The sequence below is a fragment of the Haemaphysalis longicornis genome, unplaced genomic scaffold, assembly GCF_048455015.1.
Source record: "Haemaphysalis longicornis isolate Haplotype H1 unplaced genomic scaffold, Haemaphysalis longicornis Haplotype H1 scaffold_6, whole genome shotgun sequence".
Classification (NCBI taxonomy): Eukaryota; Metazoa; Arthropoda; class Arachnida; order Ixodida; family Ixodidae; genus Haemaphysalis; species Haemaphysalis longicornis.
Window position 1 is genome coordinate 212579224 of NW_027526407.1, and position 17435 is coordinate 212596658.

Here is a 17435-nt window from a genome sequence, read left to right on the forward strand (position 1 = left end):
GTATAATGAGGCTTTGTTCACAGTTACCTATATGGGAGACGCAGGACAAAAGCGACCGTCAATTCACGCAAGACACGGGGTGACACCAGTGGTGTGCCGAACAGAATAAGGAAAGACCAGAAATTATGCCAGGAAAAAGTGCATTCCACGTGTTCATACATGACGACCACTCCCGTATATGTAGTGCTCACGGAATGAAACGCGACACTGCGAGCGCGTGGCCTGTGGTACCTGGAGCGCCGCCCTTCGACGCCCGTGAAAGCTAGGTGTTGCATTGTGGTATACCTCGAGGATGAGAGCGTGTTAGCCGTAGGCTTACTGCTTCCGGTTGCCAATGAGCGGGACTGTGATTGCCTGCAGTGACAGCGGCGTGCTGCGAGCCAGGAGCGCTGGAACGTGTTTGTGCGCCGACGGTAGCAGCCTGGCTGTGCGCGCAGCCGATTTCGCGACATCGTGTGCGCGCGCTCTTGTTACGCGTGTCCTTCCAATGCAGCACAGCAAGGTTCATGTAATGCGCAGTCACGCTCATCTGAATAAAAGAAACTTCTGTGCGAAGGAACAGCAAACTGTATTCCAGGATGTAAACTAGAAAAAAGGAAAAACCTTTTTTTCAGGCAGGTTCGCGTGTGGTGCGGTGCATGAGTACTTCGTCGGCCCTACTCTTTTTTTACTTTATACCATGGAATAAAGTTGGCCGTTCCTTCATGCAGGCGCTCGTTTTATTCAGATAAACATGACTGTGCCTCGCATGCACATTATCTGTGTCGCATCGGAAGGGCACGCATAAGAAGAGCGTGCGAGCAGACGATGTCGCGAAAGTTTGGCTGCGCGGACCGCCGGGAGGCTACCACCGGCGCACAAACGCGCTCCTGCCCTCTAGGCTGGCAGCGCACCGCTGTCGCTGCGGGGAACCACAGCCCCGCTTATTGGCAACCGGAAGCAGCAAGCCTAAGGTGAAAACGCTCATTCTCGTGGTATACCACAATACAATACCTAGCTTCCACGGGCGTTCACGGGCGGTGCTGCATGTACCGCAGGCCACGCGCTCGCCGTGTCGCGTTTCAATCCGTGAGCACTGTACCTACCAAGAATAGATTGCACTGTATTGCCCGCATTTCTTCAGGGACACAGTTTGGGTTAAATAAAAAAAGCTTATTCGTTTCGTTTGTAGCAGCCCTGTAATTTATTTTTTTATTTTCGCATTAAGAATATCCGCGGTTCACCTTGCCCAATGCGTTGCACAAGGTCGAATTCGTCCACCGCGACTACGGCATGCCTCATGACACACAATGCACTGCGCGGAGTGTATCACGTTTTCTACTAAGCACGTGTATCACGGCAATACGTCCGCAGTTCATTATTAGTAATCGTAGGCAAAGTTTTTACAACCACACCACAACATTTACGGACAAATACAGGTGTACGCCCTGAAGTGTGGCATAATACATAGGATTTAAAATATCTGTCTGGTACTTACTACGTGATAGAAGGACGAGATGGCATAGTCGTTCTCAACGAATGCTGGGTAAAGGAAGTAAGGAGTCACGGACAGCACCTGCAAGCATCGTCATCAACAAAGCATTGTAACACATATACCGGGGCAGCTCAATAAACAAGTTATCGCACCACAGTAAAACGCCCTATGAGCTGCAGCAGTGTTGTGATGACGAACGTTCTTGCAGAAATACGATGCAAGCTTTTTCGCAGAAAAAGAACGCAAGCTTCTTCCCAGACCGTAATGGAAGTGGTCATAAAAAATTCAGTGATTTTTACCACTTTTGGAATAACGTTAAGCGAAAGCCTGGTTGGATGTTGTGTAAGGCGCTGTTGGCCGCTTTTTTATCTTTGCGGCCGCGACCGTCACCACTTGACCAGTTTCCTGGACAGCACCGTCTCACTCTCGTTCCGCTAACTAGCCATCGCGAGTAGCCTTGCGTTCACACCCTCCGCTAGCTTCACTTCTCAAAGGGCTCGTATTGCAGGTGCGGCAGCTGCCTACCCTGCTTTGGCACAGTTGTTTCCTTTTCGAGGCGCGCACTCCCTCGCACTATCTCGGGGCCCTCGCACAACCCACCTGTAGCACTGCTCTTTCCCCCTCCTCGAGCGCGATATCAGACTCGCGCTGAACGATAAATCCAACTTAATTTTTTTGCACACAATTCTGCGTAAATCACAATTATTATTTTGAAAATTTTGTACCTCACGTGTTACATAAAAAATGGAGATCTAAGGCTTTTGCCTTAAATAAACGTCACTAAGACAACAAACAAGGCCGTTCAAACCACTGCCTGGTGCGCAACGTGATGATCAGCGAGAGCTGCGTTTACTGACAGGCTACTGAAGTAGCACAAAGTGTACAAAGTAATTTGTTGGGAGGGAATGTTGATGGAAAATGCAGGGGCAGAGTAGTGTCAAATACGGAGGTATGTGTAGATTAAGGATGAGGAGAAGGCTTCTGTAGGCTACCGAAATAAGCAAGAACGTGTAGGTCTCCGACACCCAATTGGAGCCACGCTGGTTAAGAAACCGCTAAAAGAAACGTTGTAAGTGTAATGAAAAACCATAAAATGTACATCATTAACGGATTAATGCGCACGTGACTTGAGGTTAGGAACGTACGACCACAGACACGTGCATGTGGCATATCCACTGACGGGGCTATATCCCAAGGTGTGATTTCACTTGAAGCTAGCTACGGCCGTGAGGTTGAATAACCACAAATGACATTAAACTTTCAATGTTGCACACTAAACTTTTTTACACCCTTTCTGGCCGAAAAGGGTGTAAAAACCTTGTCCCATGGCTAACACCTTTAAAAGGTGTTTTCGCAAAAAAAGGGTGTATGGACGAAAAGAGGGTGTAAGAACAAAAAAAAGGTGTTGAGCTCAAAAAAGGGGGTTGAGGATGCTCAACACCCTTAAAGGGTGGTGAGGACGCTCAACACCCTAAATAAAGGGTGTTGAGCATCCTCACACCGTTTTTTAAAGGTGATGGCATGCGCAGTACCATGGTGCTGCGCGCGTCATCACCAGGGCCTTGGAGGCTTGCGACCTATCACCATGGTGTCTTAATGCAATTAATTCATGGCGACAGGTGTATGTCTGGAGGCTCTGTAAGTAAATGAAATGCAACAATTTATGACTAATGGCACAATTTTAAGTTATATATACAGTGATCCCTCGCGGCGTCAAACTCGGATATCTTGAAATATCGGTTAACTTGACATGACACAAAAAAAAACGTAGTAGTCTGAACCAAAAAAGAAGAAATAATTTCACAATTTCCTGCACGTGACGATCACAACGCTGGTGCACTAGAGGGACCACTGAAAACTGTTATCAGTGTGCTCACTACACATTAGCATTGAAGTGATACAACTAGACAGAACTGGAGCCCCACTACAATTGCAATCATGTTTTCTGGTGGTAGCTTCCAAAAACAATATCCCATGTGATGTGCACCCGTATTGTATTGGTATTTGTCGTCACAACTTTTTTAAAAGGCAGACAACCACACTTATAAGTTCAATTGACCATAAATTGCACAATTCCTTTTGTGTCAAAAATCTTGAGACTCAAGCCGAACGAAACCACGTTTTCCGAACGAACTGTTACAATCGACAGTAAATGTCGCAACATAAAAAAAAAGAAACAAGAATGTTTGCAAAATTCTGCGCATGAATCCTGAGACTAAAACTAATTCACAACCATAAAATATGATTGAGGTGTCTATTACTAAACATTTTGGCAACTTCCCTTAAAACTTTACAGCCAAGCACATACCAAATATCAAGATACAAGCAATTATGAACTTCCTTCCCTCCGAATGCAATGAGGTGGACAGAGCAGTCTGAACTATAAAGAACATTTATCTTTGACCCATCCTATAGCCGGTATTAATTGAAAAGTTTAGCTGTCAATTTATTTGTTTGGCAACACTGAAATAGCCACGAACATGGCTGATCGCGCCACGGACATGGCGCGGCTCGTGCCACTGCGGCCGCACGCCGAAGAAAAATATAACACCGACGTGTGTCGCCTGCTCCGTTTCAACCGATTCTCAACAGTGGTGTCATCAAAGTTGTTATTAAAAGCACTCGCATTGGAGTCAAGGCATTACTTTGCGTTCGGCGGGCTAGAGCTTGGAATGTCCAAACCATACCATGCGCTTAGCACGGACAAGTACCGCCGTCTTGCGGAGCTCGATCTAACCCCACACTAAACATTTTTATTCCCAAAAGGGTTCGTTCAGCTTGTCGCCGCAGGAGCACCCTCATAACACAATATTTTACACCCTTTAGGGTGCCTGGATTCTGTCGCTGCAGGAGCACCCTTTTCTGCCCAAAATATCATAGTGTGTTTACTTAGCACCCCAATCTGAGGAGCTTTTCCTGCAAAAGCCCCCACCTAAAGGGGTACAAAAAGGGTGCATCATCCTCGGTTCACAAATGGCGCTGCAGGTGTGCAGCCACATATGGCACAGTATGACACACAATTACGGTATGAAACATTCGTCAGCTGATAATTTACTTGAACTTTTTGACCCACCGATTTTTGAAACATCTATTTATAAAGTCTAATATTACCGCCAAATTGCAGTACAGAAGTTGTATCATTAGAGGTTGTTGATTATTCGAAACGGTGTTAAAAATTCAATTTTATGTTCATTTTGCTGAACTGCAGTGCACATCCTTCGAGCTTCACTGCACAGCATAAACGTGTTATGCAGTGAAAGCAAGTAGGCGTGCAACACATCAACTGCACAAAAGTTCTTTGAACCTTAAAACCCTTGGCTTCTCAGCACTGCATCAAACTTCCAATCACGGTAGCTACCCGCAATGTTTAGTGCCTTATTCTTGAGCTGAGCAGAAAAACTCAATATTAAGGCAGACCAAATGCAATATGTATACTTCCCTCCGTACTGTGGCTTTATTCTACCCATAAAAGTTGGGTCCTCACTGCCACTTATTTTATTTTACATTATTCTTTTTGCTTCATGAAAAATGACCCCACATAGCAATACCAAGAACTGTAAACATCACAGAACAATGCATATGAGTTCCCTGGTGAAGCCCATGGTTGAAATGTGATGACATTGTTGCTATAGCAGTATTTTATCATGAGTCTAGCTTGTGCATGGTGCCTTGCATTATGTCGCTGCTGGTGGATGTGGGGTCATTTTTCAATGTTGCAAATGAAAAGCCAACAGCCAGTGCCCATTAGTTTCGTCTAGTATTACGAGGTGCTTCCTGGGAAGCATCAAACCCGTCTATAGCCCTTTTTAGAGTTGACTAGAAGTAAAATCTGCAAAATAGTATCGATAAAACGTTCAGCATCTTTTTTATTAGCAGCTTTAGTGTTGCTACTTTCCATATTTAGGTTTTTTTCTGCTTTTCTTAATGACATTTTTGTTTCGCTGAGAAGGTGCATAACCAATGAAAGCTTTTCTGTAAACCTTTGGTAAATATGCAATTGTTAGAAAATATTTTACTAAATAAGGCAGCTTAAACTGAGAATACTTGCATTTAGAAACATTAAAATCAATTTAAATTGATCATACATTTCTGGCTGTTTTTACACAAAGCTGCACATGGGATATTAAGTGCACCGAAGAGGAGGGCTCTGGATTAGCATTGGCAACTTTGGGATATTTATTGTGGACTTAAATCTCCACACATGGGCATTTTCACTTTCTGCCTCCACCAGGAAAATGGTCACCAATTTAGAGAGCTATTCTTACTAGTATTTGACGTACATTTTAAAATAATCTCAAGTATTATAGCCACAATATTATTCTCTACAACAAGCACCCAGCGGGTGCTGTTATAGAGAGATTGTGCACTACACCAGACCCTGTACTACACTGTTGAGAGCTTTGCCATCTACAATGACCTCTACAAAGCAAGCTAATACTGGTAAAATGTTTCATACCGCAAGTACTGCATGTTCAAAGCTCACGTGTGAGGTACAGATACTGGTGCTTCAGCAAGAACCGAGGATGAGCACCCTTCCTGGTTCTGAAAAAAAAAATAAATAAATAAACATGGAAAAATGCTTTAAGCAGGATTAAGAAACAGGGTTGAAAAAAAGTGAGCAAGCAATTCTTTCAAAATATGTAAAGCAATGCAAACAAATATTTATTTCAACTTCATGTCTACAAAAGACAATCTCATTAAGGCTGGTAATGGGGTCTTGGGTAAAAAAAGAGCAGGGAGCACTTATATAAATGCTACAGGGAACCTTCAAGCCGAAAATTGCTTGAGCACTTAAACTAATCACTGTTCAACAAATTCATGAAAATTGAATGGATGAAAAACCAGCGGTAAACACAAAGAACAACGGGACAAGCTTATCCCGTCGTTCTCTTCCGTACCCTGTGTTTTCCGCTGGTTTTTCATCCATTCAAACATGTACCAACTAGCACAGTCCGACGCCTTGGTATCATAAAAATACGAATTTTCACTCCTTACAGACAGTTGGAAAAAAAGAAAGTATAAAGCAGGTGACAAAATTAAAATGACAGCAGATTGGTTAACTTTTAATTTTAAGTGATAATATAAAAAATAATGGCATGAATGAAAGTGAGCAGCAACCAAAGGACCATGATGCTAGGCCGACATTCCACTTTGAAGCAAAATATCCGCTTTCAACGCTACATAGGCGAAACACGCAATGAGGCAACCCTTTAGGCCCACAAAAACAATATAATGTTTAAAAAAGCTACAATTTAGTTGAGAAAAACTGACCACAACAAATTGGAATTGACAACTAGATACAGTTGTCACACCCAAGCAAGCCGGCGAAAGATGAACAGATATCTAGCTGTCCTACCCCCTATTTGTGCCCTAGCCTCTGATCCGCTGCAGCAAACAAAAAAATTGTTTATAGCTTCGGATAAAGTCCTTGGTTAGAGTATTATATTTGTTTCCATCAAACACAAAAAAATGCATGGTAAAGCGCTGACAATAACTTTGTCTACTGCGGTTCCTTCATGGTGACATCACCACAGGAACCAAAAATACAATAAAGTGCATTAAAGGGGCCATTTGGACAACATAGAAGTTTGTTTCGTTCGAAATATTTCCTGTTTTATAGTGCCCCCACCACTTGACCGGCAGCAAATGATGCTGCATTCACTGAGAAATTAATTTAGGTTAAAAGTCTGATTCTCCCACCATATCGTGTCTTTTTGGGATGTCAGCAATGAAGCCATAAGTGCGTGTGATCAAGCAGACTACTTCGTCACTCGGGTCTGCAGCCTTGCTCTCAGTCCTCCCAGGTGGAGCTACCATACTCATCCACGAACTGTTGTTTGCCATTGCTTTGTTTTTGACCGCGTCTGCACCTGGCTTGTTTTCGTTACTGTAGAAAGTAATGGTTTTGTGAAACATGAGGTATCCTCGACAAACAGGGTCACGTAAGACAACATCGCCTATGCCAATCGGCCAGTGCCGTGCAGGCCAACTCCAAAGCGGCGGAGTGCTGTCCACCTAAAACAAGCATAGTGCACGCCGTACCAACAGCAGTGCGCTACGATACTTGTATGTTTACGCGTATTTTCGTAATTTTCATTGTTTACTGCCCCATTTTTACTGCTGTAAAATGAATATGCATTACATTTAAGTGCAAATAGCTCGCTTGGCATGCTTATAAGGCCTGCCCTATTTGCGTTTGCTTTTGCCGGCCTCAGCCAATCGCACAGCTGGGGACATACGACATCATAGGTACTGCTGTGGGAAATGAGCTAGTGGGTCGCATGGCCATTCCCTTTTTCCTAATTATATAGCTTATTCGAGTGAAGTGCGCGTTAAAAATGGTGTCAGTATGATTCTAACGAGGCAATCTGTCAAATGAACCAAACTTGTGCGTTGTCTGCATGGCCCCTCTAAGCAAAGGCAAGGCAGCCAATTTTTTTATTTAGGCTGCCTTCATGCACACAGTAGTGCTCTATTGCTGCCAGAAACTCATTACGGGACTCCTGACATATTTACAGTTGCAATAAAAATCAGAAATAGAACGAAAAATCATTGGACACTCCACAATGTCCAAAAAACAAAGGAATAATGTGCGAGTGAGCTACCTAAAACACTGTGACAGAAGATCATAATTATCAAAGCAACTAATAAAAACCATGGCTAGTGCATAGCCACTACGCAGCTCATTTGTTAAGAGCTTATGTGCGTCCCCACAAGTTGGCTGTGTAAACCTACCGACACCTAACAGAGTCCAAGGTTCGACGAAAACTCGTCAGGGGAGGGTTATTCATTGATGAAATACAAACAGGCAGGCACTCGCCTGGTAATACAAGCAGGCACTCGCCTGGTCAAAAACAAATAAACAAATAAAGACATTTTGGGCCCCTACTGGCCTTTGATCACAATGAAAGGGGGGTGAAAGGTCGCGATTATTTATAGGTTTGGTGGTGCAGAGTGCGCATGTATATCTCGGGGAGACTACCCCGCGACTGGTTAATCGTGTTTTTAGTTGGTTGAATATGCACTGATTCTAAAAGTAGTGTCGACAGGCACTTCTCTGATGCGATTATGCTTGCGGAATCCCAATCGATGACGTGGTCAGTAACCAGGTGATGATCCGCCAAGGCATTTCAGCTTGCATTGCCTTTTTTGACATCGTTCTGGTGCTATTGAATTCTTATTTTAAATATTTCCAGTTTCACCTATGTAGGGTGCGTCGCAATCCTTGCATGGAATTTTGTAGGCAACTCCGGGGAATCTTGATTTTTCTAAAGGGTCCTTCACGCGTACCAGCTTCTGCTTAAGCCTGTTCGTTGGCACGTGTGCAATTTTAATGCCATATGTGCCAAACACCCTTGCAAGAGCTTCACTGATGCCTTGCGTGTAGGGGACGGCAGCGCGTTTTTGCCCGTCTTCAGGAACCCTTTCGGAGGAGGCAACTGAATCCCGCAATTGTTGCGTCCTCACAAGCTTTGAAGGGTAGCCGTTGCTGCGAAGGTCCTTCCTTACCACGGCTAGCTTTTGCTTGCACAGACCAGGCTCAGACCAGATTCGTGATGCGCGTGAGAAGAGTGCAGCGGCAACGGAGCGTTTTTGGCCTATAGGATGCGCAGAGTCGAACCCCAGGTATCTACCCGTGTGGGTCGGCTTTCGATAAACACTGGTTTTAAATCCTTTGGCCGACCGTTTCAGAAGTACGTCGAGGAAGGCGATCTGTCCATTATTTTCCTGTTCCATGGTGAACTGGATACTTGGAACACAAGAGTTTAGATGCTCAATTAAAGGCATTACGTCTCGGCGGTGGATCACACAAAAGCAGTCTACGTAGCTGACAAAAATCTTGGGGCCGTCTTGTACGAGCATAGCGCAGAATTTTTTAGAGCCTCTGAGGCAATATTTGCACAGACTGCTGAAACGGAAGCTCCCATCGCTGTTCCAAACCGCTGCTTTTAACATTGTACGTTGAAAACAAAACGTGTTCTGCAGGCCAAATTCCAGGCAAAATTACATGGTCCGGAGTTGCAAGGATCTACTCGAGAACGATGCATCTCTGCCTTCACGTTCGCCAATTGAGATGCAAGACTTATATCGTCTCCTGGAATTTGGCCTGCAGAACACATATTTTGTTTTCAACGGACCAGCGGTTTCGAACAGCGATGGGAGCTTTCGTTTCAGTAGTCTGTGCGAATATTGCCCTAGAGGCTCTAGAAAATTCTGCGCTATGCTCGTACAAGACGGCCCCAAGATCTTTGTCTGCTACGTAGACGACTATTTTTGTGTGATCCACCGCCGAAACGTAATGCCTTTATTTGAGCATTACGTAATGCCTTTATTTGAGCAAACTCTTGTGTTCCAAGCATCCAGTTCACCATGGAACAAGATAATGATGGACAGATCGCCTTCCTCGACTTACTTGTGAGACGGTCGGCCAAAGGATTTATAACCAGTGTGTATCGAAAGCCGACCCACACGGGTAGATTCCTGGGGCTCGACTCTGCGCATCCTACAGGCCAAAAACGCTTCGTCGCCGCTGCACTCTTCTCACGCGCATCACGAATCTGCTGTGAGCCTGGTCTGTGCAAGCAAGAGCTAGCCGTGGTAAGGAAGGACCTTCGCAGCAACGGCTACCCTTCAAAGCGTGTGAGGACGCAACAATTGCGGGCTTCAGTTGCCTCCCCCGAAAGGGTTCCTGAAGAATACAGGCAAAACCGCGCTGCCGTCCCCTACACGCAAGGCATCAGTGAAGCTCTTGCAAGGGTGTTTGGCACATATGGTGTTAAAATTAAAATATGGTGTTAAACTTGTACAAGCTTAATCAGAAGCTGGTACGCGTGAAGGACCCTTTAGAAAAATCAAGATTCCCCGGAGTTGCCTACAAAATTCCATGCAAGGATTGTGACGCATCCTACATAGGTGAAATCGAGAGCATGACGGAATCCCGTCTGGCCGGGAGGGTACATTAGAAACGAAACAGAGATGCCGACCAGTCCAAACAAAACGTACTGACGTTTCGGCTTCCAGCACGGAAGCCTTATTCACAATAAATGCATCACCAGATGTGGGTCGTTTAAGTGGGCTTGAATAATCGCTGCAAAGAGCGTGCGTAGATCGGGTTTAGATTTCCGTCGTTACGATTGACTGTGTTAGATGTGATCTGAATGATTAGTGATTCCAGATGTAGCCGTGATGCTGTCACTTTTTCTGTAGCGACGATTCTTGCATTGTCCCAATCAATCTTGTGGTCATTCACGATGGCGTGTTTGGCTACAGCATTGTGGCGGACGCTTTTATTCTTTACGTCACGTGCGTGCTGCTGCGGACGATTGTTATAATATCCTGATTCCCCGATATACACGCCGCTGGAGTCTGCACAAGGTATCTCATATACCACACCGGGTAAGCGCTCCTTGGGCAAGCGGTCCTTGACTCTCACGAGCTCATGGTGCATCTTTTTGGCTGGAATGTGGGCCACCTGTCGAAGTTCCTGCTCCAAGTTCTGGCTCCGCTCGTCAATAAAGGGACCACTCACGTTCGTAATTCTTTCGATTTTGTCGAGCAGACTCGCAACACCGTGATCGAGAAAGACGACTTGATGGTGTCCTTCGACACGAAGTCCCTTTTCACGAGTATTCCGAGTGACCTGGCTGTCACCGTATCCACCGCTGCTCTCGAGGCTGATGAGACGTTGCCCGAGAGATCACCGATGGATGTGCCAGAACTACGCAGGCTTCTAGATTTTTGCCTGAACAATACGTACTTCGTCTTTATGGGCCATTTTTACAAGCAAATGCAGGGGACTCCAATGGGTGCCGCTATTTCGGTCACGGCGGCGAACCTGCCCATGGAAGCGCTGGAAGCACGCACGCTAGCCTCCTTTGTCCCTCAACCAAGTGTTCTTGCGTTATGTCGATGATTGTTTCTGCGTCGTTCAGAAAGACGCGGCGAACAGCTTGCTGGCCCACCTCAACAGTATGGACCGTGCCATTCAGTTCACGTCAGAAGAGGAGGCCGACGGCAAACTTCCCTTCCTGGACGTCCTCGTGTCTCGGCAGGGCCAGAGGCCACGTTTCAGCATGTACCGCAAGGAAACGCACACAGGCCGCTACCTGAACTTCAACTCCGTGCACCCCGCTTCCCACAAGAGGGCTGTTGTTTGCACGGTACTGCAGCGTGCGAAAAGATTGTGCTTGAAGCCTGAGGATGCGGCGGTGGACACGGCAAAGGTGCGGGACGACCTGGCTAGCTGCAGTTACCCGAGGCACTTTATAAACGCAACGGAACGCCAACTGACCCGACGGGGACAACTGGACATGCCTCCTGCCCCGATGAAGCGAGCTCCTGTGCCCTACCTTCCAGGAACAAGTGAATGTTTAGCACGTATCCTATGGAAATATGACATGCAGGTGGCCCACGGTCCAGCCAAAAAGATGCGCCATGAGCTCGTGAGAGTCAAGGACCGCTTTCCCAAGGAGCGCTTCCCCAGTGTGGTATACGAGATACCTTGTGCAGACTGCAGCGGCGTGTATATCGGGGAATCAGGAAATTATAAGAATCGTCTGCAGCAGCACGCACGTGACGTAAAGAATAAAAGCCGAACACGCCGTCGTGAATGACCACAAGATTGATTGGGACAATGCAAGAATCGTCACTACAGAAAAAGTGACAGCATCACGGCTACATCTGGAATCACTAATCATTCAGACCACATCTAACACAGTCAATCGTAATGACTGAAATCTAAACCCTATCTACGCATGCTCTTTTCAGCGATTATTCAAGCCCACTTAAACGACCCACTTCTGGTGATGCATTTATTGTGAACAAGGCTTCGTGCTGGAAGCCGAAACGTCAGTACGTTATGTTTGGACTGGTCGGCGTCTCTTTTTCGTTCCTAATCCTACATAGGTCAAACTGGAAATTTTTAAAAGAATTCAATAGCACCAGAACGATGTCAAAAAAGGCAATGCAAGCTGAAATGCCTTGGCGGATCATCAACTGGCTACTGACCACGTCATCGATTGGGATTCCGCAAGCATAATCGCATCAGAGAAGTGCCTGTCGACACGACTACTTTTAGAATCAGTGCATATTCAACCAACTAAAAACACGATTAACCAGTCGCGGGGTAGTCTCCCCGAGATATACATGCGCACTCTGCACCACCAAACCTATAAATAATCGCGACCTTTCACCCCCCTTTCATTGTGATCAAAGGCCAGTAGGGGCCCAAAATGTCTTTATTTGTTTATTTGTTTTTGACCAGGCGAGGGCCTGCTTGTATTTCATAAACACCGAACTAACCCGCCTGAATCACCACTTTATAGACATTGAGCAAATTATTTGAATTGGTTTATTGTAGCAAGCTGTCTTGTTTATTTCCTTATTTTTTGGCATTTCCTGTCTCATTTGAAATTTGGAGACCAGATAGCTTTTACTACGGGCCATGCACTGGCGACAACAAATATTTGATTTCACTTTAAACAATTTTCGGTTATGTTTTATTGCTCACCAGCCAATGACCTGAAATATAAGAGGCTCCTAAAACATGTGCTGGCATTTCTTTCCTGCACTGCAGTACAACTAATCGTGACTTTTATCATATTTTGTTCCAAATTGTAATATTTAGAAAGTATTCAGCTGAATGAAAATGTTATTTCAGTAGCATGCGCAATCAACAGGGCCTCAATGACTCTCACCACGTGGTTCACTTGTTTCTGTCACAAATAACCTGATTGCAGCCACATTCCACCCAAGACGAAGGTAACATATCCTCTGAGATGATGAATATTTAAAATGCCTTACGAGTAAGTGCTAAGCACATGAAATTGTGGCATTAAAACCGAAGATCCCTCTGCGGCATCCTTCACTTGGGGCAGCGCTTGATCACAAACTTCGAGAAGTTGAAAAATGCTCCATGCGCCGCTCCAGCCAGCAGAAACAACGCAGGACGCAAGTTGGTAGGTGGACCGTTGGCATTCTGCGATTGTGAAGATTTTTTTAGTAGATGCACTTTTTTTTGTACCACTGTTCATTTTTCCGTTAACAAGCAGCTGAACTCCTGCAGGTTCTACGAATCATACAAGCATAATAAAACGCAGCAATGCACAACAATTGGCAGGGTTACCTCAATTTTTCTTTTCTAGGAATGAAAAAAATGTAGGTAATCTATACACAACTACAATCAAACCTTTCAAATTTTACCTACTTCACTCCTAACAAGCACACATACACGTTAGACATGTGAGAAAGCTGCTAAATTTATGCCCACAAACTTAATCAGGCATCAGAAATCGGCAGGGAACGACGTGTCACCTTTAAATGGCACTTTTTTCGTTCAAAACACTAAAATGGGCGAGAAAGACCCATAACTATGATTTGGTACCCTTATCTGGTATGGTTTTCAGGCAATGCTTACATCTCACTTCAGTACCTTCAGGTGGTGGAGATCTTTGAAAACTCATTGCGGGCAAGTGGGTTGTGTTCAAGCTCTCGTATCTTGCCAGCATATGCTGGATTCCAGCATTCCCAAATCAACGTGACGACTCGAATGTGATGGATGCAAGAGAAAGAATAAGCACACGCCAAGGGCGTAGCCGGGGGGGGGGGGGGAAAGGGAGGGGGGGTCCCGGTGTCCCCCCCTTCATAATGTTTTATGTCAAGGCTGGAGTTATCTTTGTGGGTGTTCTTTTCCCCGGGGCTTCTCCTCCAAGCCGCTGCAGCGCTGAGGATCTCACCCCGGGTATCTCCAACCGACAAACTCAGCCTCCGATCAAAACTATACATTTATTTACAGCCCAGTGGGCGGCTAAAAAACAGTGCTCAGGCGGAGCTCGAAGACGACGGGCCGAGCTCTCCTGTGCCCGGACCGCGTCTCTCTCGTCTCCTTGTCTTCATATTCCCTCCACCCTGACGCTGGGGGCCAGGGAAGAGGGAAAAGCGAGTCCTTCGTGGGAACCCCATGTGGTGGCCATTAGCGCATCCGGTGCGAGCAGGCGCGACCCTCCTCGGAATGCGGGGAGTTTCAAGGCGCCGCGTGACACGACACGTGCGTTCAATTTCTGTGCTGCTCGTCCCAGGGCCCGCGCCAGTTCATGCGTCGAAGTGCCCGACACCTCCACCGCCACTGTGAAACATAACTTCAGGAATGTTTCACACACCACACACACTTTGCGAGCGTGCTCCATCGTTCATTCAATTAGCGACACAACAATGAGCACTTGAGCACTTGACCCTGGCTGCAGGTCACCATGACAAATTAGGCACAATCCTCACATAGCTCATTCAGAGCGAGCGGCCTTTAGAATGCGGTACGCACCGGCCGTCGTCGTCCGAAAACGCCCTTGCCATGCGCCGCACACCCTCACACAACAGTATCATGGGCCCCTCTCCTCCTCGCTTCCTCGCTCGGGAAGGGACCACTGCTGGCTCGTCACCATGCGTTGAAGCCACTCTGCACTGAGGTGAAGCTGACTGACGCTTTCGCCTCTTTTTAGGCGAACCCTCGGGTTCGGCCGCTTCTGCGCTCGGAGCGCCGTGCTCCACTACGCACCGTTGGTCAGCGTAAGCAGGAGAGGACTGCTTAGCGGCTACGTCAACGCTGACATGAAATGCTGTAGGGGCTATCTCTTCAGCCACTCCTACAGACCTACCTGCAACTGCCCTGGGCTGCATTACATGAGCGGCCGTACCCTGATTTACATTTTCCTCGCTGAATTCGCTGGAGCTCCCTATGGCAATCGCATTGTCGGTACTCGACATTTGGGTATCTCGAGAAACACAAGATACAGTGTGCGTGACACCATCTGCATCCGATTCCTCGCGCGATTCCCGTGCTGCTGCATCCTGCAATGCAACTGGCCGCTCTCCCACGCTCCCGGAACGTTCTCCCTCTCTGAACGCGGTGACAACGGGCTCACGCTCGACTGAAACCAGCCCCTTCACAACGGCTGATTTAAGAACTTCATAGTTCTTCCCCTCCTTCCTGTGCGAACCCTCGTGTTCGGCCGCTACTGCACCCCTGTGCGTGCACAAAGCGCCGTTCTCTACCACACAACGTTGTGTGAAGCAAGGAGTAGCGAGGGGCTCATCGGCAACATGAACAATAACATGCGACGCTGCGGAGCCTTTCTCTCTTGCCATCAGCTTCATCACGGGCATGCGCACACTCTCATTCAACTTTGACTGCCTGTCATTTACCAACGCAGCCTCGCGCGTAACACCTTCCTTCACCTCCATCTTTATTTCGGTGAAATTCTCTAAGCGGGATGCTTCACTATCATGCTTCCCGGTTGCAGAAAATCTCAACGCCCACGAAGGAACGTGCGCCACTATCCTATCTTCGCCTTTCCCACGTGACTCTGATCGTGGCGGATCCCGCGAAACAGGAGGACTACGCGCGCCCAGTGAATGGGTTCCACCCAGCGCATCTTTCGGCGTACCGGAGCACCCCAGTTCACTCTCTCCCCGAGTGCTGAACATTACTGTTAGAGCAATCGGTGAGGTAGGAACATTGTTAGCTCTCTTGAAACGTCCACTCTTCGAACGTTCCGCTGCTAACTCTGCCTCAGCGATTCTCAATTTCGCCAGCAATAGCGCCTTCTGCTCAGCGAACGACATTGCAATGCTTGCTGTCCCTGCAACGTTCATGCACGCTTCCTAATCCTCATCATTATCTTGCGGCTACACCTACATAGCCGCTAGATGTCATGGTGAACCGCAGACCCAGCATCAAACGAGGCACTGACCTGTATAGCTCGGCGCCTGTAGAGATGCCGCACCGGTGCAGATGGGTTATCCGTTTATGCACCGCTCCTTCCGCCGAGGTGTCCACCAAACAATCGCCCGCCGACTTCTCGCCTGCCGCTTCTCCTTCAGTGGGCTGCTGATGCCTCCACTGACCGCTCGCCAAGCTGCTGCTCCGCTGCTCAGCAGGCCGCAGAGATTGCCTCGGTCTCCGTTGAGACGTCCGTTGAGCGCCGCTCGAGCCGCTTCTCCACCTGGGTGGCGAGCTCGCTGCTCCTGCAGATCTCGTTCAGCAGGCTGCCGCTCTCCGTTGAGAAGTCCGCTGAGCGGCGGTCGAGCCGCTTCTCCACCAGGCTGACGAGCTCGCTGCTCCCGCGGATCCCGTTCAGCAGGCCGCGACTTCTCCGCCTGCTCCATCTCGCCCGCCGGCTGGCTGAGTTGTCGCTGTTGAAGATCCTGTCGACTGCGCCAGTTATCTTCTTGGATGTTCTTTCCCCCGGGGCTTCTCCTCCAAGCCGCTGCAGCGCTGAGGATCTCACCCCGGGTATCTCCAACTGACAAACTCAGCCTCCGATCAAAACTGTACATTTATTTACAGCCCAGTGGGCGGCTAAAAAACAGTGCTCAGGCGGAGCTCGAAGACGACGGGCCGAGCTCTCCTGTGCCCGGACCGCGTCTCTCTCGTCTCCTTGTCTTCATATTCCCTCCACCCTGACGCTGGGGGCCAGGGAAGAGGGAAAAGCGAGTCCTTCGTGGGGGTCCAACCCCATGTGGTGGCCAATAGCGCATCCGGTGCGAGCAGGCGCGACCTTCCTCGGGATGCGCGGAGTTTCAAGGCGCCGAGCGACACGTGCGTTCAATTTCTGTGCCGCTCGTCCCGGGGCCCGCGCCAGTTCGTGCGTCGAAGGAGTGTGGGCATGCCCGTGAAAAAGCTGATAGCCAGAGAAACAGCCTCAGCTGCGTCGCATGTTCTAATTCATGTGACCGATGAGCCCCTCTCTACTCCTTGCGTCACACAACGGTGTGTGGTAGAGAACGGCGCTTCGTGCGCGAACGGTGGTTCAGCAGCGGCCGAACGCCAGGGTTCGCACATTAAGGAGCGGAAGAACTATGAGGTTCTTAAATCAGCCGTTCTGAAGGGGCGGAGACTGGCTTCAGTTGAGCGTGAGCCTGTCGTCGCACCGTGCGGAGACAGAGAACATCCTGGGAGCGTGGCCGA

The 17435-nt window shown here is 47.7% G+C and overlaps 1 protein-coding gene across 1 annotated transcript in view; it reads right to left on the reverse strand.

Annotated features, from left to right (window-relative positions):
- LOC144143471 (neprilysin-21-like) overlaps window positions 1-17435 on the reverse strand; it is a 165566-nt gene that overhangs the window by 90051 nt on the left and 58080 nt on the right. The window contains exon 7 of the mRNA XM_077675217.1: window positions 1478-1555. Coding sequence (XP_077531343.1) covers window positions 1478-1555 — 78 coding nt within the window. The remainder of the gene's footprint in view (window positions 1-1477; window positions 1556-17435) is intronic.